Raw genomic sequence first — 27,035 nt, 5'->3', positions numbered from 1 at the left:
AAGACTGGGACTTTTAAAAGTATCGTTTTACAAACGACAAAACGGAAACTATCCTTCCATACGCAAACCGTCGTTTATCTTCTGGTTCACTCTCCTTAGTGAAGACATTGGGGTTCAGGGGCTCAGCAGAGTGCCAAGTTTCCCAGACCAATGGGATCCTCTCTTCCTGGCCCCGGCAGCTTTCCTGTCTGGGCCTTCAGCACCGCGGACAGCGCCAGCGGGGCAGGGCTGGGCGGGGCGTCCTCAAATACGTCAAGATGCGTGGAGTCTCCCAGGCGCTCAGCCCACGTCGCCGCGTCTCGTGACCCAGGTAATTGGTACCTTGCGCTACGCATCATCTGCTCGCAGCCCCCTGACCCGCAGCCTCTGGATCGCGCTGCCGCGCCGACCCCCACCGGCCGGGTGAGCGCGGCGGCCCCTCCCCTCCAGGTCCCTGCGCCTCCTCTCCTCTTGCTGTCTCTCGGGCCTCCCCTCCGGTCCTCTCTCTCGGGTCCTGGGGCGCCGCAGCCCGGAGCCGGGGCCCCGTGAGGCGGGAGGAGTGAGCGTGACCTTGGCTCCGTCTTTGGCTGGCTGCGGCCTCCCCAAGGACACCCCCCAGCCCTTCGCGTTCATCCAACCCTGCGAGTGCAGTTCTTGTGAAACGTTTTGCGTAAAGGAGCGAAACTCTACCGGTGGGGTTTTAGACATCAGCATTTGGTCTCTAGCCCAAGACTGCAGACTGTCCACGCCTTTCGTGGCCTGGGGAGGGGCCTACTGCCCTTCCCTTCCTGAAGGAACCTGGGCTGCGGAGAACATCGCTGGGGATAGGGATGGTATAGCGTCATGCGCTTGGTGGGACAGGCAGGCAGCTTCGAAGTCTCAGGACCTCGTGGGGGGAGGCGGGAGGTGGGCAGGGCCCTTATATACGGCTTTAAGCGCGGTTTCTGCTCACAAATGGGGAAACTGAGGCCCTGAGAGAGGCAAGACTGGCCTCAGGTCAGGCCCTGAGAGAGGCAGCCAGCCTGAGAACTGCTTCTCCATCTCTCAGGGAAATGTGGGGGATGAGACGAGGTCCCAGCAGGGTACCATGATGCCCATCCCTGCATCCCCTCCCCACATATCCTGTAGCATGTTAGGACAGGCCCCTTTTACCTTTGTCCTTTTCCCTCCCCTGGGCTTTCATTCAGGCCCTCCAGCTCTGCCAAGGAAATAAGCACACCCCCTTTCTGCCCTGCTTCCTACCACAGGGTCTGCCTCCTTGACCTTCTCTTGGGTTCAGTAAACTAAGGTTGGGACTTGTTCCTGAGAAAAGGCCACCCAGCTCCCAGAACAGGGCGCCATAGTAGGCCGACAGGAGGGTGAGTCTAGGCTCTGCTGCTGCTCAGCTTCCCCAGGTCTGGGGAAGGATCTGTTAACTGATCTCTACAATGGGCATATTGCAGAGCAGTCCTCAGCGAGGCAGCCCAGATAGGGGCTTATGTGAAAGAGGCTTGGTAACCAGGGATTCTGCAGTTGTTCTGGGAGTGGGGAAGGGGATGGTACTGACTTTGTCCTTAGGGAGGAGACCACCAAGACCGGTCCAGAGCAACCTGCCTGTTAGTCCACTGGAGGCTGAGCTGGGCTCTTCCCTTTCACCTGAGGGGGCAGGGCAGGCTGGGACTTTGACTGCAGATACTGAGGTGGACTCTGTGCCCAGAACCTCCAGGGCTCCTGTATCCCCTAGCCCTGCTGGGGTTGGGGCAGGGGTGGTTGGCTGGCTGCCCTCCTGTCAGGCTGGGTGAAGGCCGCAGCAATGTGCCGTGGCTTTCCTGATTACTCAGTATTTGTAAAACACAGTGTTCCTGCGCTGGGCTGGGCAGGACACAGGCAGGCTCATCCCTGCCCCTGCCCCCCTCACCCCCCGCCCCAGGCCATCCCATCTCCCAGTGGGAGTGGTTGCTGGCAGGAGCAGCTCTGTGTTTACACATGACTGGGCAGTGAGGGGGGCACGGGCTCCGGAACCACAGGGCCCCACCGCTCGCCAGCTTAGCCTTGCTGAACCTCTGTTTCTGTATTTGTAAAATGGGACGATAGAGTGCCCACCTCTTGAGACTGTTGAAAGGGATGGAGGAGCCCAGTGCCTGCCCCCAGGTCAGTGCTCGCTCACTCTGCTCTTATTCTCATTCCCACATGGGTATCTTGCCGTCAGGCTTTCTTGCCTTAGGGTGCAGATGTTAGAGTTTCCGCATTGGGTTGTTTAGCGTTTTCTGATGTTCCGGGCCGGTAGCACCTAGGCCCTATGGCCGTCTGGGCAGGGGCAGCACCCCTGTATTTGCCCAGGTCTCAGGGGCTATTAGAGATTGAGAAGGGGTTGGCACCCTGACCCTCTGACCGCAGATCTCAGACCTTGAGGCCCCACCCAACACCTGGAGGGTGCCACTCCAGGAAGAGCCAGCCCCTGGCAACCCTCGATAAAGCCTAGTGCCACTGGGCTGGTGGGGCGGGACAGGCCGCTGAGCGTGTGGAAAGGGAGCTTCCGGCGCCTGGGACTCAGGTTCCGGCTGAACCCATCTCCTTCCTCCCTGCAGTGCAGTGCATTTTTGCTTTTAAGTTTTCCTTTGTTTGGACTTGCCCTGAGGAGCCCACTGTCCCTCACTCAAGGAGACCGCCCTCCCCTTCCCTTGCCTCCTGTAAGTTTGGAGGGAAAAGCGGAGGAGATGGGCTAGGAGGGCTGTGCCCTGCCCTGCCTTGGAACATGACTCCTTGTAAAATAGAAGGTCCAGCCAGCTGTTTCTGGAGACTTGGTTGAACTGGTGGGAAGGGGAGTGCCCTGTGGGCTGGGCACACCTGGCCCCAGGGGCATTGACTTCCGGCCAAGCTAGGCAGGGAGGTACACTTTCTGAGACTGAGATGCCTGCATGGCCCCTGGTGGTGTGGCTCTGGTGCTACCCCCCACTCACAGGCTGGGATTCTCTGGTCAGAAGGGCATCGGCAAGTATTCAGAGGGAGCTGTTCTGTGTTCGGGCAGTGCTGGGAAAGAGAAGGGAGCTCTGCTTACAGTTGTTTTGGAGGGCATTATGAAGGAACAGAGGTTCTAAGAGGAGGCTCTTCTCTTAGAATCTCTGTCTTCTGGGCTGGGGGGAAGGAAGGCCCCCCACCCCACCCCGCCATATAGACATAGACTCCTGAAAGCCTATTGTTCATGCATTTTTCCTGGGGAAGAGCGGGTGGCTTAGTGGGGTCAAGGGAAGTCACTCGTCACTTTTGGTCACAATGACCAGAGATCCAGCAGTGCCATGGGCCTTGAGATAGTACAGCTCGCCAGACCCCTTTCTTCTGGCGTTTTCCTGACCAGGCATGGTGCACCGAGTCCTTGAAGGACTTCCCTGCCTGAGTTCCAGGGTGGCTAGGGGGCCTGGCCAATTGTCTCTCTCACCAGGGACTTGTCTTGTACTACCTAGCCCAGGGTCACCTGCCCGGTAAGCCCACTAAATGCCGTGTGAATGGACAAGTGGCTGCCAGAGCCTCCTTCCATCCTGGTCCTGTGGCTTGTTTCTCTCTTATTGCCTGTGTCCAGGATGAGTCAGCTGAGGCTGCTGCCATCCCGGCTTGGGACACAGGCCTCAAGGCTCCTGGCCCCACATGGAGTCCAGAGGTTCAGCTGGTGCAGCAGGTCATCTGGGCCACCAGCTCCCTTCGCAAGCAGCAGAGCTGGAGGTGGTTCCAGTTATATGGAGGAGATGTACTTCGCCTGGTTGGAAAACCCCCAGAGTGTTCACAAGGTTGGTACCCCTCTATGTGGGGGAGAAGGTCCTGAGGGCTGTGGAGGGGGCAGTGGGGAGAAGCAACTTGCCTGCTGAGTGACCCTGGGTAAGTTTCTTTGCCTCTGAGGTCCACCATGTCTTCGTTTGTGAAAGAGTTGGTCCTCATATTAGGAGAGGAAAGCTCATTGCTCTGCTGTTGCGGAACCAGCCAGTGGTCGGGGGTCTGGCTTGAGACGCCCAGATGATGCCCTGCTCAGACACCCTGTTTCTGAGAGCTGCCCTTCCCCTCTGTCATGCTGCACTGTGTCCAGGTAGCCCCTGTCGTGTTGTTAGGAGTGTGAGTGTTTATATGTATATATTGAGCCGGTGGAATAAGTACACACTGACGGTAAAAAAATAATAATAATGAAAATGAAAAAGTAAAATCAACTGCCAGGGCAAAAGTAGAAAGTGAAGCTGCTCTCTGTCCATTCACAGTCCTCAAAGGAAAGTCATACATTCACATGACTCAAGACAAAAAGTATTAAGTTCTACAGTGAAAAGCCTTCCTCCCATTCCATCTGCTCAACTCCTACCTGTCTGTTCCCCAGTCTATTCTTAATTTCTTCTGTATCTATTCAGATTTTCTTTAGATAAACTTATTGCAAACATAATTCTGGATTTCCCTCACCTTTACACAAATAAATGACATGCAGTGTCCACCGTTTCGCCGCAGGCTTTTTCCATTCAGCATGCATCTCTAAGATTTTCAGTGTCAGCACCTTAAGAGCCTCGTTTTTTCCCCAGCTGCGTAGTATTCCACTGTTTGGATGGATGGGCCACACGCATCCCCAAGGATGGGCATCTGGCTCACCTCCAGCCTTGGCTGCCACGCCTGGCGCTGTACTGCGTCATCTTGTGCGTTCGTCACCTCAGGAGTGTGCAGCTCACCATGGGATAAATTCCACAAAGTGGAGTTGTTGGGTCAGAGGGCGTCTGGACACATAATTTTGATGGATGCTGCCCAGTTGCTTCCCACAGGGTGTGTGCCATCTTATTCTCCCACCAGTACCGTGTGAGAGGATGCCAAGGAAAGCTCTTCCACGTGTGTTCTGCTGCGACACAGAGGTGCTGGTGCATTTGTCCATCTGCTTTTCGTTTCTGCATAAAGAGTAGCAAACCATGCATCCTCTTCTGTTTTGTTCCTTTACAACATATCTTGTCAGTATTCCACAGCCATAATAATAGATGCATCTTTTTTTAAAAATACTACATAATTTTCCAGAATCTAAATATACCATTTATTTAAATGGTTTCATATTGATCACCACTTAGATTGTTTTTATGCTGCCATTTTTATAAACTCTCCTGCGGGGAACGTCCTTGTACCTGTAGGCACACACCGGTCCAAGTACATCTGTAGAATCAATTGCTGGCAGTGGAATTTCTGGTTCAGAAGATACATACATTGAAAGTGTTGAGGACCTGCCTGCCAGATTGTCCTCTACAAAGGCTGCCTCTAACCCCAGTGTGTGAGGGCATGTTTCCCCCAGGGATAGAAGTCTCTTTCATGCCTGAAGCCCCTTGATCACAACTTATAACTCCCCTGCCAGCCCTCTACCAAGCTGGGTCCTGGAGAGATCTGAGCTCTGGATGGGGGCCTGGGCTGGTTGAGAGGGATCTCTGGACAGGGTCTTAGGAAGGTCCTGAGAGCTATGGTGATGAAGGAAGACCATGTCCCCTGGGGTCCCAACTACTCTCAGTCCCTAACTGGGCTGTTTTCTTGTTTCTGCCCCCGTCCAGTCCTGGGACAGCTTCTTCCGGAAAGCCAGTGAGGAAGCCTCTTACAGCCTGGCTCAGCCCCAGCCCCTTTCTGTCGTCTCTGAAAAGAGACTGGCAGCATCCAGCCGGACCAAGACTAGTAAACTGGTGGAAGACCACCTGGCTGTGCAGTCCCTGATCCGGGCCTACCAGGTGAGTGACTGGGAGGGTGCAGGCTCCTGGGTGGGGCAGGCGCTGATAACAAGAAGACTGGCTCAGCTCCGCGCCACCTCGGAGCCCTTCTCCGAGCCCTCTGTGGGTGGCTCTGACTCCCCCTCCTGCTCTTTGCCACATTACCATTCACATCACTTGCCATCTCCCTTCATTTTTTGTGCGGACTGGTTTGTTTGTTTGTGGTCTTTCTCATGGAGTGTTATCTATCTCCCACAGCACTGTGCCCCAGTACCTGGGGGGTACTTAGTGAGTGATCAGTTTCAGTGAGTGTTGAATGAAAGATGAATACACTGATCCTTGTTAATGTCCGTTTTCTCCTCTTGACTGGGCATTCCAAGAGGACAAGGCTGATGTCCAGCAGGTGCTTAACTAGTGTGTGTGGAACTAACGAATGAATAAATGAATAGTTCATTAAGCAGCTCTCCCACCCATCAGTTGCTCTGTCCTGGAGACTTAGGCTCCCTGTGGCTGGGTTCCCAGGCTCGGCCCCCGCTATGTCAGAGAGTCCTGATGATATTCCCTATTCTTGGTCTTGACTCAACAGTACTAATTGGAGGGCTGTTCTGGGTGTTCACTCCATAAAAATGTAATCATTTAGGATCTCTCTGGGAATTGGCAGCCGAAGGTATTTCATAAGAGAAACTTGTCTTGAAGACATGCAGAAGGAAGGGTAAGGGCATCCTGGCAGAGACTTGGTGGGAGGGTGTCGCACAAGCCGCTGCAGGAACTCGGGGGGAGAGGGAGGCCTTAGCAAATGGAAAGGGCACTTTGCCCCTGAATGAGGCATTCTGTGTGGGTTGGCAGCTGCCCACCCAGGGCGTGCCAGCTGTGCTGGGGCAGAATAGGGACAGTCCACAGGATCAGGCTCCCCTATTGGCCTCAGAACCCGTGGATCGTGGGCCACTTGGGAGCAAACAGCATTGGTTGTAATGATGTTTGTCTTGGCTGGGTAAGAGGCAGGAAGCTATCTAACTGTTGACTTTGAAAAAGAAGAACAAGGAATATAAAACTTTGTATGAAATATAAGGTATCATTCACAGTGCGGCCTGAGGGCCTTATCTTCCAAGCATAGTCTCAGTTCTGCAGCAGGTCTGTGGTCTTTCGTTGTCTGAGATCACAGCACCAGGGTCCTTCCAGCAGGTTGGTCTCTGGATTCAGGAAGGTTACCTTGTACTGGCTTGATAAAAATCTGCCTGATGGTGAGTACTTACTTATGGGGTGGGCTGCAGCACCTCACAGGCCAGCTTGGGGCTGAGCTCTGGTTTGACTCACCTGCATACAGCACTGAAAAAAAAACCCAAGCTGCTGCTTATTTGCAAACATATAGAATGTAGAAGAATCGTGTCTCAAACCCTCAAGCCCATCATTACAGGGCCGCTCTTGTTTCATCTTACCCACCTCCGGCTCCACCCCCAGGCCACTGATTATTTTGAAGCAAATCCCAGATGTCATTTCATTTCATTCATTGAACGTTTCAGCATGTATTTCCAGAGATAAAGTCTCCTTTAAAACTTTACAAATATACATAATGGCATTATCACTGCTAAAAATAGTAATAATCTTTAATGTCATCAGATACCCAATTGGTATTCATTTGTGCCTGTTTGTCTTAGGATGTCTTTTTTTTGCTTATTTGAATTGAGATTCAGATAAAGCCACCGGTTGTGATGTTGACATGGCTCTTAAGCTCTTGTTCTCCGCTCCGCAGGTCCTTCTGCGTTTCTTTTGTGCTCCTTGTTTGTCCTGTAGAGTTTTCTCGAGTCTGGATGTTGCTGATTGCATCCGCATGGTATCACTTTGTCTGATCCTTTGCCCCATGTAATTTCTGTAAAGTGGTGGTTATATCTAGGTGCTTGACCCAACATAGATTTGATTTCTTTGTTGCAAATCAGCTTCCTGGTGGTGATGGCACTTCATCAGTTAGTAGCTAAGGACGATAATTTCCTGGATGCATTAAGTCATTAGGAGCCGTAAAAGTGGTGATAGTCTAATTCTGTCTTTGTTTGGTACCTGGAATATTTCCGTGGGGAGGAATTTTCCTTTGTTAGCTCCATTTGGCCTCAAGTACAAATTATACAGGGAAGGTAGGATCAGTGCTTGATTTTTTTCCCTTTTATTGATGGATTTTCAAAATTATGATTTGGTTCCCTAGCATCTTCCAAATATGGCAAATAAAGGTTTTTCTTCTTTTTCTTAGTATGATATGAATGCATGGATTTAAACACATTTGATGAGTTTCAGTCTGCTACAGATATTCTCCTTGTTGTTGCTCAAAATGTGTCCTTATTCCCAGCCTCAGTGGTGTTTGGTAGGATAAGATGATTTGAGCTCATCTTGTATATTTCTAATAAGCCAGTTCTCCAGGGGGTGAGGGAGTATTTGCTGTTATTGGTCTGGTCATGACTTTTGGGTTCTTTTGATGGTTAGAGACAGGAAATACGTAGTTTTTTTTAAAGATACCATACTTTATAGGTTTGTACTGATGCTTCTATACACGTCAAATATAGGACTTAAGGTTTGTCTTTGACCTCATCAATCTTATATCACCATCTCCTTTTAAAAATATCAAAAGTAGAGGTTCTCAAAGATGCAATACAATGACTTATTTGATTTTTCTCATAATCCATACATGACAAGGTAAGAATACAATTCTAGTACTACCACTGCTGGTTGGTAATATAAATGAATTTATGATCTTTTTATTTCTGCAGTCCTGTTTGCCTTTGGGGAGCATTCTGTTAGTCAATTGAAATAGTTCCTCTCTATATAGTTATGCCACAAAATGGATGCATTAATTCATTTATCTTACTTTCAATTTTTAAAACTTAATTTTGTTTTTAAAAAATTTATTTATTGTTTAATTGAAGGATAATTGCTTTACAGAATTCTTAATTTTGTTTTATAGTGATATAAAATATTTATAAGATTCCAAAAGCAAGATATAGTCTTAAAAGTCTAGCTTCTAGCCCTGACACTCTGCCCTATTTTGTCCTTTCCCTGTAGGTAATAATTTTTCTTATTTTTTGGTTTTATTATTTTACTACGTATTGTTCTAATGCACACATTTATTTGTAGATATTCAAATAGATACAAATATATGCAAGTGCATATATTTACTTTTGTCTTTCCTTTCTTAGATGATAGGTAGTTTATCACAAACATTTTTATGTAATTTGCTTTTTTGCTTAAGAATATTTTGTGGAGACAATCTCATTGTAGCAGTTAGGAATTTTCCTCATTCCTTTGAGCAACTCTGTGCCCGCATGAATTTCCCATATCCATTTGTCAGCGTCCTGCTGATGGACATTTGGGAAGTTTTAGAATTTTGCAATTACTAATAGTACCATGGTAATTATTTTTGTGTATGCGTTCTTTCCTGTTTCTGAAAACTGCACCATGTACTTTTAAACCGAGTTGAGCTCCTGCCACCTCAGTTGCTGTGCTGGGGTTTCACAGGCCTGCTAAGGCCTGGGTGCTGGGAGTGTGGAAACTTGAAATTCTGAAGCCGGAAGTGAGGGGCCCAGAGTCTCGGTCTTGGTGGGGTCTGCCCGGCTATGCCCCACTCTGCCTGGGCCTTTCCTCCTCTCCAGATCCGGGGCCACCATGTGGCCCAGCTGGACCCCCTGGGCATCCTGGATGCGGACCTGGACTCCTTCGTGCCCTCAGACTTAATCACCACCGTCGATAAACTCGGTGAGAATCAACACCCTCTCCTGTTGCCCTGGCAACGCGAGCCAGCTGATGCCTGTGCCTAGGGAGGGCACTGAGTCTGCGGTGCCCCTGGGTCTCGGGTCTCAGCCATCAGCCTGAGAGGCTTTCTTCTGACCCTCGCCCATCTATGCGTCGGGTCCCTGCAAGGGAGGGCTCTCCATCCTCCCCAGCTGGTGCACCCACTCAGCAAGTTTGAGACACCTGTCCAGGCCCATCCTTGTGACGGCAAGCTCGGTTCTGACTCTCACGCCCTGTGCGCTGTGGACAGAGGGCCCTTGACCTTTAGGCTGGACATGGTGGGAGGGTGCTGGGGCACTGTTAGGAGGTCTAGGGATGCAGCTAGTCTCACCTGCGCCTCACCTCCCTTTCTCCTGTCTGCCGCCCTGACTCTGCCCCACCGGCCTCCCAGCCTTCTACGACCTGCAGGAGGCTGATCTGGATAAGGAGTTCCAGCTGCCCACAACCACTTTTATTGGAGGCTCCGAAAACACCCTTTCTCTGCGGGAGATCATAAGGCGCCTGGAGGTGAGCACGGGCAGGCGTGTCGGGCACACCTGATGAAGCTCTCCAGCGTGCCTTAGAGGGAGGGAGGGCACTGCCTTTCCTGTTCCAGACCCCGAGGCTGTCCGTCGTCTTCCTGGCTCCTCATGGAGTGCTCCCCTGTCCCCACAGAGCACATACTGCCAGCACATTGGTCTGGAGTTCATGTTCATCAACGATGTTGAGCAGTGCCAGTGGATCCGGCAGAAGTTCGAGAGCCCGGGCGTGATGCAGTTCTCCAGCGAGGAGAAGCGGACCCTGCTAGCCCGGCTAGTGCGCTCCATGAGGTCGGGCCCCCAGCACCTCCCTGGAAGCCCCAGTGGCTGGGGGGCCTGCTCCAGCGCTGTCTGAGACATCCCAAGCCCTAGCTGATAAGGAGGTACCTGGCAAGTGAAGGCAGGACTGGGTGGGGCTCCAGGAGATCATGACACTGAACGAGGATGGAAGTGACATAAGGATGTCCCTGCGTGGAGTGAGTGTAGCAGGGACTTCCTGCAGGTAGGGCAGAGCTGGACTTCTGTGAAGCTGGGTCTGCCTAGGACCGTGGGGCCCTGGAGGAGCCCCTGACCCAGCTGCTGGGAATAAAGTGGCTCCCTGAGAAGTGACGTGTGGGCTGGAATTTGAATTGAGCCATGAGGAGGTCTTTGGAACATGATGAGAGGGCTCCAGGGCACCTGTGTGCTGGAGGGCAGCGAGCCGAGAAGAGTGGAATGGCTAGTGGCAGTAGTTTGACTGGAAGGGGAAGAGAAGGTGGTTACTGGGAATGGGTGCAGCCAGAGGCTTCTGGTTAAGCTGGGAGGAGCCTCAGCCTCCCCCAGACCTATGCTCCTTGCTGGTGGGGCATCATGGTGTCTGTGCCAGGCCCTGGACTGTGCAGAGAGATGTGACTTCGTAGCTTCCTCTGTCCTGGCCCCCTACTCCAAGCCCTCAGGAATAGCCCCCACAAGCCCCTGCCTCACCACCCTTATCTTCCCCTCCCCAAGCAGGTTTGAAGACTTCCTGGCCAGGAAGTGGTCTTCAGAGAAGCGGTTTGGCCTGGAGGGCTGTGAGGTCATGATCCCGGCCCTGAAGACTATCATCGACAAATCCAGTGAGATGGGGATCGAGAACGTCATCCTGGGGATGCCCCACAGGTGGGTCCTCCCTGCCTCAGCCTTGTGCTTCTGAGATAGATGTGAGGCTTTGAAAGTCAGAGTAGGGGTGGTGTTGGGACCTGGGGGTAGAGGCAAAGGGGTCTGGAAAGTTCTGAGTCCCTGGGCCCTGGCTTGCTCATCACAGGAAGAGCTGAGCATGTGGCCAAAGCCTCTGGAACCGGGTTCTCTTGGGCTCAGTTTCTCTCTCACCACACTGCCACCATCCCCAGCAGTACTGAGATGACAGAAGGGGCTATGTCATGCTACTTGAGGTTCCTGTGGAGTGGCACAGCCCAGGAAAGTGACGGCAGAGCCTGGACACGTGGGCCTGGGTTGGCCTCACCTGGTGGGAGGTCTCTGAGGTCAGCTGACGCCTCTTTCCCTGGCTGCTAGCTGACCACTCATTTCCCTGGGACCGTGATAAAGACTTGGAAGGTTGGCCTGGCCACTGGGCAGTTACCTCTGAGCTGGAGCCTGTGGGATAATGAGGAATGCAGCCAAGGTGGCCAGGGGTCCTGCTGAATGGGCAGGGACAGGACATGCTGTCTGTCTGAAGGGCAAAGCCTCGGTATTTCCCATGCCCATTTCCAGCCGCTCACAGGGGGCCAGTACCCTACTGCTTCAGCACTGGGGCATCACGATGAAGTGTGAGGAGGGTCCCCATCCATGGGCTGGCCTGCCAGGAGTCCAGGCTTTGTCTCACAGGCCCTGTGCCCTGGAGGGAGCAGAGAGGACCCCGTGGTTTCAGGACGGCATGGCTTCAGTAGAACCGTGGGGGGTGGGGAGAGAATGGTGCTGGGCCGTCGGGCAGCTCTGAGGCTTTGTGATGGCGCTGCATGGGCTCCTGGCCTGAGGAGGCTTCTCGGATCGGAGGACTGCCCTTGGCCAAGCCTCCATGGTTGAGAAAGGGCCTCTTAGACTTGAGGGCTTTCCCCAAAGGGGCTGAGGGGTGTTCATCTGGTTCCTGTGTCCACACAGCCCTCCCTCCACAGAACAAGAGAGAAGCCCACCGGAAGAGGGCTGCCCTTCTGTCACAGGGCCCTGTGGGGCTGGAGGTCACACCAGAGTATGTGCAGACCTAGGGCTGGCGTCTGCTGCTGGGCTGTGGGAAGCGAGTTCTGAGTCACGCCTTGTGCCTGCCTCAGGCTGGTGTCCACCCTTGATTATATTGCCCCATGGTGGGAAGTTCAGGCTGGACTGGAGAATCCCTGGACCTAGCTGCTTCCCCACAGCCCCCCTGGACGCCCCCTCCCACCCACCAGACCTAAGCTCGTCTGGACAGGTCCTCTGGTGACTCCTAAGGGCAGAAATGTCACCTCTTCTGTATCCTGCTCCAAGATGCTGCTAGGCTGGGCTGGGGAGCCGTGTGGGAGTGGTTGCGTTGCGTTAGCAGGTTGGGGTCAAGATTCTGGGTTGGGCTCAGCTTTGGGGTCAGGGAGGGGGTGAGTGGACACTCGGCCATGAGGCTGGGTGGCTCCCTGCTCGTGAAGGCCTCCTGAGTCTGAGGTGTGTGGGTGTCTGCTGGCCAGGGACAGCTGGCCAGCCAGAGCTGCTCACATGCCTTGCAGATTGAGACAGGGTCAGAGGGCTGGGGTCCCAGGGCCCACGCTGTTCCTGCTGGGTCCTAGGTGGGCAGGGAGCATGGTTGTGCTGGGGTGTATGGAGGGAGGTGGCCTCTGTGCCAGGTGAGAGCCCTGTCCCCTCTGGCCCCAGGGGCAGGCTGAATGTGCTGGCCAACGTTATTCGCAAGGACCTGGAGCAGATCTTCTGCCAGTTTGATCCCAAGCTGGAGGCGGCGGATGAGGTGGGTGCCAAGTGTGGGCACCAGAGCCCCTGGAGAGCTGGGTATTTGGGAGATGGGCAGCCATGTAGAAGAGTGGGAGAAGGGCCGGGGTGTCAGTGTGAGGCTCCTCAGGTGCTTTGGAGCCAAGTGCTCTGATCTCGGATAACTAGGAGAATCCCTGGATGATCTGGGCCAACCTGCTCTCTCCAGCCAGGGAAACAGGCCCAGAGAGGTGCAGGGGAGTGCCTGAAGTTACTCAGTTCAGCCCCTGTGGCTGTGTCTCTGTGCCCAGAGTCCTGTCTGCCTGCCCCTAAGGACTCCTCACTCGCTTGTTTGCCCAGCACAGTGTTGGGAGGTCAGGACAGTTTCCTGTGCCCACTGATGAGCAGAGGGTACAGCTTTCCACCCTCACCCACTTCCTGGTATGTTTTCATGTCATGTAGGCCGCGTATCCCATGATTTTGTGCGTGCTGGGCCCTCAGCCACGTTGCCGTCTTCTCTTCCTCTCGCTGTCTCTTTCACGTCCTGCCCGTCACCCCGTCTGATGGCTCTCCTGGTCCTCCAGGCAGGACAGCTGTCTGTGCCTCCTGTGTGCTCCCTTTGCCTGAAGAACTGTGTCTGCTCTGGCCTTTTCCAGGGGCGGGGGGGTGGTGTGTGTGTGTGTGTGTGTGTGTGTGTGTCTCTTTTCCCATCCAGGCTGGTAGCAAGGTGAGGGCAGGGACCTTACCCCGAAGCCTCAGCACCCAGCACTGGAGGATGCTTTGTTAAAATGAGCCACGTTAAATGACTGCTCTAGAGCCATCCAGCACGTTAGACCAGAGCGGGACTAGAATCCACGTCTGCTGGCTCCCAACTCGCGCTCTTCCCACCATCCATCCAGCACGTTAGACCAGAGCGGGACCAGAATCCACGTCTGCTGGCTCCCAACTCGCACTCTTCCCACCACCGTGTTCACTTTGCTCAGGCACCTTTGTTCTCTGAGTCTCACTTTGCTTTCCTGTAAAATGGGGATAAAAATTCCTGGTCCCAGAATAGGTTGTGAGCAATTACAGATGACGTGAGTGAACTGTAAAACCTGGCCAAAGAGCTCTTTAAACAAGTTTACTTTTTTCTTAATTGAAAAAACAATGTGAGCATCATTTGAAGAAAAGATTTCATAGTGAGAGTAAGTTTCCCTTCTGAGGCTGCTTTCCTGCTCCCCGGAGGCTGTGCTGTGGTCAGTTTTCATGTTAAGGTGGAACATTCCAGAAATGCGCCACGCAATGCAAACGCATGTAGGCGTCCAGCACAGCTTTGTTTGTAAGAGGCCAGGGGAGCAGCTCGAGACGCCGCTGGGCGCCTTGCCGTTTTCCCGTAATGAGCCGCCACAACACGCCAAGCTCCCCGGGCTTCTAATGCCCCTCTGGTTTCCACTGTCTCTTGTTGACGAGCATTAGGTGGTGGGATGAGTGTTTTTGCACACATGTGTGTGCATTTCTAGATAGTGTCTGAGAAATGTCGTGGCTGAAGCTGAGGAGGCAGGACTGAATTGCCCTCCAAACAGCTTGCAGACAGCGGCGAGTCTGCCTGCTGCGAGTCCCAGGCCACGCCCCGCTTCCCTTACTCCATCCAGCCTTTCCATCTTTGCCAATGTGATAGGTCCAGAAGTGACTGCATTTGAACAGATTTCTCTGCTATGAATGTGAGTGTCTTCTCACATGTTTTTAAACCATGTATGCCTTTTCCTGTAAATTCCTTTTCCTGCCTTGTGCTTATTTTTCCCTGGGGTCTTGGTGAAAAGTGCTTTACGTATTGAAGGAGTTTGCCCTTTGCTTGCATTTGTGTGATAAATATTTTCCCAGCTTGATTTTCTTGCCCCCTAATACTGTGCGTGGATCTTCTTCCCCCTTGACAAACATATTAGATTTTGGCCGTCTTATCCTCTGTGGCTTCTGAGGTTTGTATGTTGTTTGGAAAGCCTCCTCGCTCTAAGACCATAAAGTGTGTCACGTTTCCCTGCTACTGTGCTTTTATCTGTTGCGTGAACATTCTTGCTTGCTTTGGTGAAAGGACTTTAGTAGGGGTCCTGCTCCAGTGTTTTCCCAGAGGCCCAGCTCATGGTCATAACTCCAGTTAAGAGCTGCCCTTCGTTTCTTGGCCTTCACTGTCGCTGGCCCCGTCCTAAGGCTGCCTTACCCGTCCCCAACTCTGCCATCATTCACGCGGAGAGTGTGGTTGCTGATAATGAGCAGGGGCTCTGATGAGGGATCACGACCCAGGGAACCTGCCGGCCGTTCTTAGAGCAGCTAGAGGACAAGCAGGGCGTGTGCCAGGGTTGGGGGAGGAATGCAGGGGTGAGTCAGGGACAGCACGACTTTCCCAGGGAGCAGACTCCAGGGGATGTCCCAGCCCCACTGTGGACTTGCATGTCTGGGATGGTGGGGACCTTCATCACAGGCCACCTCAACCTTCAGGGTTCCGGAGATGTCAAATATCACCTCGGCATGTACCACGAGCGGATCAATCGCGTCACGAACAGGAATATCACTCTGTCGCTCGTGGCCAACCCCTCCCACCTGGAAGCTGTGGACCCCGTGGTGCAGGGGAAGACGAAGGCGGAGCAGTTCTACCGCGGGGACGCCCAGGGCAAGAAGGTGAGCTCCTGGGCCCCGAGGACCTGGGTTCTGTGGGCCGGGCTCCTGAGGGGTGAGCTCCGAGGGGTAGACTCCAAGGTTCAGGGTTAGGGCTGGGCGGCACAGGCTGGAGCATGGGGGCCCTCCTGACTGATACCCTGTCCTGCAGGTCATGTCCATCCTGGTCCACGGGGACGCCGCCTTTGCTGGCCAGGGCGTGGTCTATGAGACCTTCCACCTGAGCGATCTGCCCTCTTACACCACCAACGGTACCGTGCATGTTGTCGTCAACAACCAGGTGAGGGCCAGGGCTGCGTGCCGGCCTTGGCAACGGTACCTGTTCCTGGTCCAGGCAGCACTCTGAGGAGAAGACAGGGATAGTCCTGCTTCTAAGCCCACTGCTCTGCCACTTAGCAGAGCGTGCCTTCAGCGAGGTGCCTGACCTCTCAGCCTTGGTTTCCTGGTCTGTGGAATGGGAGGAGTGTACATCTGTGTGTGTGTCTCTGTGTGTATCTATCTCTCTGTCCTTCTCTCCCCCATCCCCATGTATGTGTGCACACACACACATATATATGATAAAGCTGTAGGGATAGAGGAAGATGGGTACAACCATCACCTACCCCAGAGGCTGCACATATAAAATTAGATGCTGCCTTTAGCTCCATGTGACCCAGTCTTAGAACACGGCTCTCACAGCTTTTGCTTTTAAGGCAGCTGTGGTTAATGACAGCTCTTCTTCTGGACCTGTAAAGCCCTGGGTTAACGACTTTATTTGCATAGTCATTTAAGTCATTTAATCTTCACAGTATAACCCTGTGAGGTAGGAATTTAATGAGCCCTTTTAATCAATGAGGAGACCGAGGCTTTGGGAGTTTAAGTGCCTGGCCCAAGGTTGTATAGTTAGTAATTGGTGAGACTGGGTTTTATCCCAACTTGGGCTCCCTGCTCCCACTGTATACAAACGATTGCAGGAGAAAGAGCGGGTGTGATTCGCCTGGTGGTGCTGCTGTCCCCGTGATTTCAAGGTCACCCACTGTTACCTGGTCATGTCCCCATCACCTCCTGGCCATGCCTGATGGACCTCAAGGCAAAGGCACCCCTTCCCCAGCTGCCAGACCCCCGGCCTTCTAGGCAGCTGTAGCTGTCCAGCTCTCAGTGCCTCCTGCTTCTGCAGATTGGCTTCACCACGGACCCCCGGATGGCCCGCTCCTCCCCGTACCCCACCGACGTGGCCCGCGTGGTCAATGCACCCATCTTCCATGTGAACGCAGACGACCCAGAGGCTGTGATATATGTGTGCAGCGTGGCAGCCGAGTGGAGGAACACCTTCAATAAAGACGTCGTGGTAGACCTGGTGGGTGAGGGGGGCCCCGGCTGCGTGGGCTCAGCTGTCCCTGCTGTGCCAAGCTCGCCAGGGCTGCAGCATCTTCAGCGGTCAGGGCTGGGCAGCAGGTTGGGTGCCACTGGGCGCAGTCTCTGCAGAGGCCTGGGGGTGGGCATTTGGTGGCGGGTGACCATGAGAGCTGCTGAGGTTTGAAGGGTGTGGCCGGCCAGGTGTGCCCCAGTGGCAGTGACTGTGTCAGCCACGCTGCCTGGGCGTGGGGACCCACCCTCTGCCCCGCAGGTCTGTTACCGCCGGCGTGGCCACAACGAGATGGACGAGCCCATGTTCACGCAGCCTCTCATGTACAAGCAGATCCACAGACAGGTGCCCGTGCTGAAGAAGTACGCGGACAAGCTCATCGCTGAGGGCACGGTCACCCTGCAGGAGTTTGAGGTGGGCCCCGTCAGCACCGTGCTGGAGCCGAGACTCTGAGGGGCTGCTGATGTTACCAGCCCAGGGCTGGGGGCTGGCGATAGCCCCAGTTATCCAGGGGGACAGAGGACCAAAGACACTTGGTGGGATTCAGTCAGTGTGGCGATGCAGGGAAGCCCACCCGAGGCAGGAGTCCAGGAAGGCTTCCTGTGGGAGGCGGCCCTGAGCTGGGTTGTCCCCAGTGTTCTCTGTGGATATGCTGGCCCTCCCTCTTTCAGGCGCTCCGAGAGCAAAGACCGTGAGTCTTTCCTGGGCTCCCACAAGTCCTTGCTGACTGCGATCCCATGGACTCTTTCCCGGATCCCCTGAACTCTGGGACTTTAAACTCTGGCCATAAGGTCCCTCTTGGGCTTCCTGGTAGCTCAGTTGGTAAAGGATCTGCCTGCAATGCAGGAGACCCGGGTTCGATTCCTGGGTTGGGAAGATCCCCTGGAGAAGGGAATGGCAACCCACTCCAGTATTCTTGCCTGGAGAATCCCATGAACAGAGGAATCTGGCAGACTACTGTCCATGGGGTCGCAAGAGTCGGACATGACTTATTGACTAAATCAAATCAATCAAGGTCCCTCTGGGTTAGGGGAAGACCATTCCTCTAGAATACGGTCAGAAGGACCAATCACTCAGCCTGTGACTGCCCAGGGCATCATTGCCTCAATCCAGGCCTTGACTCTTATTTCAGGAAGAAATCGCCAAATATGATCGGATCTGTGAGGAGGCGTATGGCAAGTCCAAGGATAAAAAAATCCTGCACATAAAGCACTGGCTTGACTCTCCCTGGCCTGGTGAGTGAGCGGCGTGTGGCTGAGAGCCCCCTGGGGCTGTGGGAGAGGCAGGCCTAGGGAGATGGGCTGGTCAGGGGAACTGAGGCCCCACCGCCTCCCCAAAGTCACAGAGTCTCTGCCCTCTCAGGCTTCTTCAACATGGATGGGGAGCCCAAGAGCATGACGTGCCCAGCCACAGGTGTTCCTGAGGACACGCTGACCCACATTGGTGAAGTGGCCAGCTCTGTGCCCCTGGAGGACTTTAAGATCCACGTGGGTGAGGTTTCTGTCTGGCATGGGCCACTGTCTCAGACATCAGGCCCCAAGGAAGTGGTGTCAGGAGTCAGGGAGGCCCAGCCTCATCCCTGCTTGGCTGTGGGCAGACCAGCTGAGCTCTCTGTGCTTCCCTCATGCCCATGAGGGATCTGTGATAATAACCCTTCAGGTGAACAGATGTGGGTGCCACGCTCCCCAGTGAGTGCCGCTCACAGGCCTCCACGGACACCTTGGGCTTCCCCAGTGCCTTTGTTAGGGGTACCCCTGGGTTAGACAGGAGGAGAGTAGGGGAAAAAAAGGCTTCCCGTGGAGGGGGCAGTTGGGTCTAGAATTCCGGGGGGCAAGTGGACAGATGATAGAGGGTGACCCTGGTCTAGTAGCTGGCCACTGGCTGTGCTTCTTGGCTGTAGCTGTTGTGGCCTCCACTCAGGCAGCCTGAAGAGCCCCTGTGGTGGTAGTGGGGCCCCCGTGCACCCTCTGAGCAGGCTGTGGGTGTTCCAAGAGGATTCCACCACTTCTGGGGCAAGCCCAGGTGTCCTGGGGCACCGGCTCTGTGTGCAGTCACGGCAGGTCTGTGTGGGTGTGGGGCCAACGGCAGGCCAGCCTGGGCCAGGAGCCTGGGCTCAGATCCAAGCACCTTCTGTATGAGGGAGAGTGAGTGACTTTCCTCTCCTGAGCCTGTCTTCTCATCTGAAAGGCAGTGAAAGTCAGTACCTGCGTTTCATTGGAGAAATGTGCCCTGCTCAGCGTGTGTGGCACGCGCGCGTGGCTGACGCTCACCTAGTGGCACCTCCTCCTTCCCGCGGGGACAGAGGCAGAGGGGACATACGTGCAGGCCAGCCTAGTGCATTGGCTGGGGTGGTGGGGCTGGAGGAGGGTCCCCTGCGCCCTGCCAGGCCCCTGGCTTGTGTGGGGGGGTACACAGTGAATATGCACACACCTGGTGTGGGGCCTGGGGACCATAGCTGTCCCAGGCGAGGTGGCCAAGCTCCTGCGCCCCTCAGGCTGGCCCTTCCCTCCCCCAGGCCTCTCTCGAATCCTGCGGGGCCGTGCAGACATGACCAGGAAGAGGACGGTGGACTGGGCGCTGGCAGAGTACATGGCCTTCGGCTCCCTGCTCAAGGAGGGCATCCACGTGCGGCTCAGTGGGCAGGACGTGGAGAGGGGCACGTTCAGGTGAGGCTAGGGGGCGGAGGAGCCCAAGCCCCGTGGGCATTAGCCTTGCCGCTGGGGAGAGCTGAGAGTTCGGCTGTGCTGGGGGTCTCTCAGTTGGCCCAGGGACTTTGGATGATCATTTCAATGAGGGCTAAGAGGAAAGCTTCTTAGAACTGATTTTTTTTTTTTTTTTTCAATCCCTGGCTGAGTGTTATGGTCTGGAGGAAAAACAGAAACCACCGGCCACCGTGCAGGAAAGACCCACTTTTGTTTTCCCGACACCCACTGGCAGGACAGCTGCCTCCACACGGCTCCAGTAACTTGTGGCAAATCAAGGACAGGTCCAGGGCCACTGGAAATTGGCACACATTGATCTATACATACTCCGTTAAATTCACTGGTGTCCTAATCACTGTTTCCTCATCAGCCTCCCAGGCTTGAAGGCTGGATATGTTTCAGGAATGACAGGTTAATAACTTGGCAATTCGAGTGATTGTTAACTCCAGTGTCCACAGATTGATTTGCTCATTGTGTGTTTTGCTGAACTTCCTCAAAGGATTTTCCTTGTCGGACCAGGTGCTACAATGAGCTGCATCCGTGCCTCACTGAGGAGACGCACATGGTATTTCTAGGCTCTGCCCTCATGGTCCACCATTCAAAACTAAGGAAGGAAAATCTCAGAGTCAGAAGGGATTAAAACAGTTGATTGGCTGTTTGAGCCCTTTGAATAGATCTGGAACACCTATGGTTCAGCAAATGGAGAACAGCTCAAAGAAATACTTATCAGATAGCCAGGCCATCTGAAAGCTCCTGGCCTCCTCTCTGCCCCATGGGGCCAGCATGCAGAGCTGACTGCTCTGCGTAAGCTCTTGGTTGATGTCAAGTCTTCTGGTCATCAATGGTCCTCAAGATCTTTGTTTCCCTTTGAACTACTGTCAAGCCCACTCCCCACTGCCGTCTTTCTTGTTTGCAGTTTAGAGTTCAGATGAGGACTTTACACTTGTTGGCTGTCCCCATCACATTCCCTCTGTTTGAGACCCCGGATGTTTGGGATCTCAACTCAGTCTCTGCCATGTTAGTGAGTCCTGGAGATGTGGCTTCCAGAATTCAGTAGACTGTCCGTGCCTCCCTCGTCCCTCATCACCGCTGGCCCTGTTCAGCCAGGGCTCAGGGGACCGCTCCGCGGCACCCTGTGTTGCACGTCAGTCCTCGTGAGGCTTGGCGTTCAGCCAGGGGCCCCTCCTTATGTGCTGCAGTTCCTGTCTCCTGTGATCCTGGGAGCTAGCAGGGTGGGCAGGGGGACAATGCCCCTGGAGTATGGCTTCCTAGGGCCTCAGGTTCTTTCTACCCAGGGCCTGGGAGGTTGGCATGGCTGGTCTCATGGGACCCTCCTTATGTAGGAAGCTGAGACTCTTCTGTCTGTGCTCCAAGACCCTCGGGGCGTGTGTGAGGCGGGTGCTGCTGGGAGGGGAGGCTGCCCAGAGGAGGGGCCGGATGGCCCTGGCTCTCCGCGGCGGCCGCCAGCCGGTGGGGCGCTGCAGGTGTCTTGGCCAGTCCGCCGCCTCCCACCGTTTCTTGGTCTGTCTCTCCAGCCACCGGCACCACGTTCTCCACGATCAGGACATCGACCGGAGGACGTGTGTCCCAATGAACCACCTGTGGCCTGACCAGGCCCCCTACACCGTGTGCAACAGCTCCCTCTCGGAGTACGGAGTCCTGGGTGGGTCAGAACTGCCTGCAGCTCAGAGAGGGTCTGGCCCCTCAGGGCATCTTGTCTTTCTTGTTTTGACCACGGTCTGGAGCTGGGAGAGGCTGAAGGAGCTTGGAGGCCCCCGGGTGGACCTGGCTCATGGGACAGCCCTGAGGGGCAGTGGTTGGGCGGCCTCCACCTGAGGCCACATCAGAGATGTGGTCCTGTCCCATCTGGCCCTCAGAGGACCAGTTGAGGGTCAGTCTTGCCTGGATGGGGACTCTGGATACCAGAGCCTGTCCCTGGGTGGCATCAGTGGGCCCAGACAAAAACCCCATTGAATCCACTAGGGGCCACTGCTGCTGGCTGGCCCTGAGCCTCCTGGCCTGGCCACCTCCACATTCCTCACCTGCCTCGTCTTCTGCGCCACCGCACCCAGGGGCCCTGTCCTCAGGCTAGGCTCTTCCTAGGCTCTGGCTCCCCAGACTATACCTTCAACTCTCCCTTGGCTCAGCCTTTAGCTGCCCTGCTTCCTCTGAACCTGCCTCCTCCCGGAAGCAGGAACCCCCGATACTGGCCACTCCTGGGGAGCAGCCTCTGGGGCTGGCCCTGCGCCCCTGCTCATTTTGCAGGGCCTCCTCGGCAGGCGGCCCCTTCGGCCTCTGCGGGGATCTTTGGACTTGGCTGCTGGTCTAGCTAAGGCTGAAGCCAGCTGTATGCGAGGTCAGGGCTGAGGTTGGCATCTCTGGGCCTGTGGTCAGCTGCCCCATGGAGTCCCCGGATCTTCCAGCCTCCAGGGAAGGATGGGCAGGGCAGGCACGGTGGGTGAGGATGGGCTGGGCTGGCCGGAGCCCCAGCCCTTGGTGAGAGCGTGCGGCAGGCTCTACCGCTGTGTCTTCTGTTTAGGTTTCGAGCTGGGCTACGCCATGGCCAGCCCCAATGCCTTGGTCCTCTGGGAGGCTCAGTTTGGTGACTTCCACAACACGGCCCAGTGCATCATCGACCAGTTCATCAGCACGGGTCAGGCCAAGTGGGTGCGACACAATGGCATCGTGCTGCTGCTGCCCCATGGCATGGAGGGCATGGTGAGGGCCGCCGCAGGAGGGCGTGGCTGGCCTGGAAGAGGGTGGCTGGACCCTTGGCCACTTGCAGATTGAGGGGGTCGTGTGCCTTCCAGCCCCTGGGAACCACAGGACGCAGGGTGGGGCCCGCGTGGGTCTGTGTCAGCACCGCTGAGGCTGACACTACCGCTCTCGGTCAGAGACGGAACGGACGTGTCCGTGTGCCTGCTGTGTGCCAGCTCTCTTTAAAACCTCTGTGTAGCAACTCCTCCAATCCTTACAACAGCCTAAAGAGGCAGGTCCTGTTCCCACTTGCCAGATAAGGAAGCTGAGACACAGAGAGGTAGAATAGCCTGCCTGAGGTCACACGGCCAGCCGCTGAGATTTGAACCTCTGTTGTTGGGGAGCCACATGTGGGGGAGAAGGAGGATATGCAGGTCATCAGGGGAGGGGAGGGAGGCGCATCGTGAGGTCCCACCCTGGTGGCTGTGTGGCCTGACCAGGTAGAGAATGGCCGGGGCTTGGTCACTGTCTGGCTGGAATGGATGTCCTGCTCAGCTTGGACTGGTCACACATTCAGGGGTTGATCAGCACTGCTCAGAGCTAGGTCTCATGGTGCTGGGCACTTCCCATGCCATGTATTGTCGTGTGGCATCCTCACCAGATTGGTTCTGTTCCCGTTTCACATGCGAGGAGAGAAGTCCTGTGACTGCCCAAGGTCCCCCAGTTGTAGAGGAAGCTGGCTTCTCACCTTAGCCAGGCTGGATGAGGAGCCGAGCTGGCCTGGCTGGTACCTGTGGCTGTGGGTCCGCGGGGCTTTGCCCCTAAGCGAGGGGCAGCCACCCCTGTCCCACGGGGAGCCAGCTTGGAGGACAGTGGGGTGTCCTGCTGTCTTATGGAGCGGAGCAGCCGCGTGGCTGAGGGGAGGAGGAGGAGGCAGACCTGGGTGTGCAGTGCCCCTTCTGACTGAGTAACCTTGAGGTTGCTTCGTAAAGTCTTCGCCCTTCACCTTCATCTACGTCACAGAGCTGCTTTCAGGGCAGAGAATGATGTGTGTGAGGCCTGTAGAACCATGTCCGGCACACAGGGAGCACTCAGCAAATGGTCACTGCTGCAAGGCAGAACGTTCTAGAGAAAGAGCGTCTTGGCCTTTTCACTCTTCCTTCTGCCCTGTGTGCTCATACGGTTTGGCTCTGGCTGGACCCTCCTTCCTGCTCTTCCCACATTCCTTGCTTTTCCTATGGTTCAGATTCTGGAGTTAGGCATCTCCTCCAGAAGCGCTCTAGACCCTGCCCTGAGCCCCAGGTCCCCGTCTCTTGTGACAGACCCCTAATCCCCCGGAACTCTGGCCAGCCTGGCCATCTGGCATTTGTTCCAGGGCCCAGAGCACTCTTCAGCCAGGCCTGAGAGGTTCCTGCAGATGAGCAATGACGACTCAGATGCCTACCCTGTGAGTACTGCCCGCTCCCCGCCCCTCCCCAGGACAGGGCCACACGCTGCTACTCCTGGCAAGGCCAGGATATGGGTACCACAGGCAGGTCCCCTCCCAGCTGCACCCTGTCCCTCCAGGCATTCACCCAGGACTTTGAGGTGAGACAGCTCTACGACTGCAACTGGATCGTGGTTAACTGCTCCACGCCGGCCAGTTACTTCCACGTGCTGCGCCGGCAGATCCTGCTGCCCTTCCGCAAGCCGGTGAGCCACCCACCCTGGTCATCGCTGGGATAACGCAGGGGTCAAGGGCAGGGTGCCCTGGCTGAGTGGGGGCAGGCCGGCAGCCAGCCACCGTGTTTCCCTTCCAGCTGATCATCTTCACACCCAAATCTCTGCTGAGGCACCCAGAGGCCAAGTCCAGCTTTGACCAGATGGTATCTGGTATGTGCCTGGGCAGGTTGGGGAGGTGGCTGAAGGGGGCCCATGGGGCAGCCTCTGTTTCTGTGGCTCTGTTGGCCCTGTAGCTTCTGACACGGTCCCTGCCAGCAGCTGGATTGGGAGGTTGGTGCAGCGGCCAGATGTCTGGGCCTGCCTAGGTCACTTGGGCTGAGAACCAGGCTCAGGAGCGTGCACTAGCTCCCTGTGGCTGCTCAGGAGGGCCGGCCTGGCTGCGCTGGAAGAGCTCAGAGGCTGGACGTCTGCTGCAGCTCTGCCTGGTTCATGGGATGCTGAGTGTCAGTCATTCATCCATCATTCATGAGCCCAACAGGCATCACTCATGAGCCCAACAGGCATCACTGGCCCTGGGCACCTGGCACCCCCTCCAAGAGCTCTCAGCCCTGGTGTTGGAACTGAGATGTGACCCAATAGAGGATGAAGGGGGCAAGTTTAGGGCCTTGAAGCTGGTCACAGCAGAGCTGTCTGGGAAAACGGTCCTGGGCTGTAGGGGAGGGGCGGGAGCTGGTCGGGGGACCTCAGTGGCGTGGGCAGGCGCTTGTTCTCACTTGCGCGTGTGAAGGCGTCTCCTCAGATGCGGCCAGTGGCTGAGCCAGCAGTGCAGAGCCCTGGCGTTGGACTGGACCGTGTGGGCTGAACACTCAGTGCTGGTGAACCCTCTGCCTCAGGGTCCTCACCTGGGATGCAGTGACCTCACAATAGCTTCCCTGCCACCTGGCATGAGATCAGGAAGGAAAAACCTGTGGGACTCTGCTGGGAGCTGGGCTCTGGGGCTGAGGGAGGAAGAACCATGCCAGGGTTTACTTTCCAGTTTGATGACTGGGGGAATTGAGTGTGCGTGGGAGGTGGGCATGACTGGCTGGAGAGCAGGTCTGGGACAGACAACACTTCTGTAGATGGGAATGTGATGTCACCTTCTCTGTCCTCCCCAGGGGCTCTCCCCATCAGCCCCCATCACTTTAAACTTGGTGCTCCCAGGGCTTTGCCCGTGGCTGCAGCTGCTGTCTCCACTCCTGTCCCCAGGACGTCTCAGGGTGTCCACTGTCTCCTGTTCTGTTGTTTGGCTCAGGAGGTTCATGTTGCAGATCTAAATCTGGGGCTTGACTCGGTGGCCAAGGACAGCCTGGAGGAGCCAGGAGTGTGGGCTGGATTCCCAGGCTGCTCTGGCCCCTCTGGGGGCCGACGCCCATCCATGTCCTCTTGGTCCCCAGGAACCAGTTTCCAGCGGGTGATTCCTGAGGATGGGGCTGCGGCGCGGGCTCCTGGGCAGGTGCGGCGGCTCATCTTCTGCACGGGCAAGGTGTTCTATGACCTGGTGAAGGAGCGGAGCAGCCAGGGCCTGGACGAGCTCGTGGCCATCACACGCCTGGAGCAGGTGCGCCTGGGCCCCTCGGCTGCTCAGCGTGGTGGGCAAGGCCCAATTGCCAGTCCCCTGGCTCTGGGCAGCGTGCCAGGGCTGGAGCCAGTGAGGAGGGTGGTGGCTGCTCTCTGGGGGGCCTGTCTGTGGGCAGACCCCCCTTCCCCTGGCTGTGACCTTCATTCTTCCTGCCCTGCCCCAGATCTCTCCGTTTCCTTTCGACCTGATCAAGCGAGAGGCAGAGAAGTACCCGGGTGTGGAGCTGGTGTGGTGTCAGGAGGAGCACAAGAACATGGGCTACTACGACTACATCAGCCCCCGCTTCATGACCGTCCTGGGCCGGGCGCGGCCCGTATGGTACAAGGCAGGGTGCAGGGGCTGCCCGCCACCCAGTGCTCGTGTCTGCCAGGGCCCCATCCTGGCCTGCCCTGCCCCATTTGCTGTGTGACCTGGCACTGGCCACTGCCCTTCTCCGGGCTGTATTGAAACCCGAGGAGTTGGGCCCCCTAGTCCCTGCTGGCTCTGTGACTGTCAGTGACAGAGCATCTTCCCCATTAGGGATCCTCTTCAATATGGCCGTATGGAGAGCAAACCTTTGTGTTTGTTCTGAGGCCAGAACTCAACTAGAGAACCTCCTGCATGTCTCACATCTCCTACCTTTGATCTTAGGCCACTGACTTAGCCCCTTGGAGCCTCAGGCTCTTCATTCCTGCAGCTGGGTGACGATAAGCATAGACCCCATGCGGTCCTAGGGTAGCCGCGAAGCCAGCCCAGCCCTTCCCCTGAGCTTATCTCTCCTCCTCCAGGTATGTTGGCCGAGACCCAGCGGCTGCACCAGCCACGGGGAACAGGAACACTCACCTGGTGTCTCTGAAGAAGTTTCTGGATACTGCCTTCAATCTCCAGGCCTTTGAAGGCAAAACATTTTAGAGCCTGTCTGAGTCTTGCTGTGGGGTTTCCTGGGGACATGGGGGATGTTAGGGGTTGGCTGGCTGTGCTGCCCAGGAGAGAGACTGTCAGGAGCCCCAAGATAAAACCTACCCATATGGTGATTGAGGCCAAAATGCAGGTACCACCAGCTTCAGTATTAAGCCATCTTGGGCTTTGTGTTTATTTCAGAATCTCTTAGGGCTGAGAAGCCAGAGGTGTCTGATAGATGGGCTGTAGCTGTGGAGTGTTTCTCCAGCTGCCCTGGTCTCCAGGGTTTCATGTGGCTTGTCTGTCTGTGTCATTCACGTCTCTGCAGACAGCCAGCCAGCTACCGAGGAGCCCATGTCTTTGGTTTCTCTCCAGCCCGGCAGACTTGGCTGCTGCTCACGCTGTCCTTGTTCATCTGTAGATTGAACCACCATTCTCTGTTGTGCTCTTAGAAATAGAGATTTTAGCAATGACAGCCGGGTGAAGCCAAACCATGGCAGGTGATTTATATGGGCTCTGTTTTATGGGGCTTGTCATAATGAGGTGTGTCAGCTTCTGTGTGAAATATGGTTATATTTACCGTATACCAAAGTAGAAAACCAAATAACAGAGAAATTAAAAACTGCTTAACAGAGA

At 55.5% G+C, this 27,035-nt stretch overlaps 1 protein-coding gene across 4 annotated transcripts; it reads left to right on the top strand.

The window, feature by feature from the left end:
• The first annotated feature begins 232 nt into the window (after positions 1-232).
• OGDHL (oxoglutarate dehydrogenase L) lies at positions 233-27,035 on the top strand. 4 transcript variants are annotated; one of them, XM_070782337.1, is made up of 23 exons: positions 233-310; positions 3,536-3,740; positions 5,505-5,675; positions 9,287-9,389; positions 9,817-9,932; positions 10,080-10,234; positions 10,934-11,080; positions 12,794-12,884; positions 15,317-15,496; positions 15,645-15,773; positions 16,650-16,829; positions 17,100-17,252; positions 17,971-18,073; positions 18,201-18,329; positions 19,354-19,504; positions 21,076-21,203; positions 22,080-22,258; positions 23,613-23,684; positions 23,804-23,929; positions 24,037-24,109; positions 25,336-25,499; positions 25,684-25,838; positions 26,288-27,035. In XM_070782337.1, the coding sequence occupies exons 2-23, from the start codon at positions 3,537-3,539 to the stop codon at positions 26,409-26,411; spliced, it is 3,033 nt and encodes a 1,010-aa protein (XP_070638438.1). In that variant the 5' UTR covers positions 233-310; position 3,536; the 3' UTR covers positions 26,412-27,035. The 4 variants fall into 4 exon arrangements, with proteins under 4 accessions (XP_070638438.1, XP_070638440.1, XP_019809232.2 ...); XM_070782339.1 differs by lacking the exon at positions 233-310 and adding an exon at positions 317-402 and having other exon boundaries at positions 17,172-17,252; XM_019953673.2 differs by lacking the exon at positions 233-310 and adding an exon at positions 317-402.

The sequence above is a fragment of the Bos indicus genome, chromosome 28 (assembly GCF_029378745.1).
Source record: "Bos indicus isolate NIAB-ARS_2022 breed Sahiwal x Tharparkar chromosome 28, NIAB-ARS_B.indTharparkar_mat_pri_1.0, whole genome shotgun sequence".
NCBI lineage: Eukaryota > Metazoa > Chordata > Mammalia > Artiodactyla > Bovidae > Bos > Bos indicus.
The sequence above is the reverse complement of the archived record's forward strand: the minus strand, read 5'-3'. Positions and strand labels throughout refer to the sequence as shown.

Excerpts from the sequence above, each read along its gene's own strand:
- OGDHL (XM_070782337.1), top strand. The coding sequence starts at position 3,537 with ATGAGTCAGCTGAGGCTGCTGCCATCCCGGCTTGGGACACAGGCCTCA. Across the intron at positions 15,497-15,644 it reads GGGACGCCCAGGGCAAGAAG|GTCATGTCCATCCTGGTCCA; the intron begins GTGAGCTCCTGG and ends CCTGTCCTGCAG. Across the intron at positions 25,500-25,683 it reads CCATCACACGCCTGGAGCAG|ATCTCTCCGTTTCCTTTCGA; the intron begins GTGCGCCTGGGC and ends GCCCTGCCCCAG.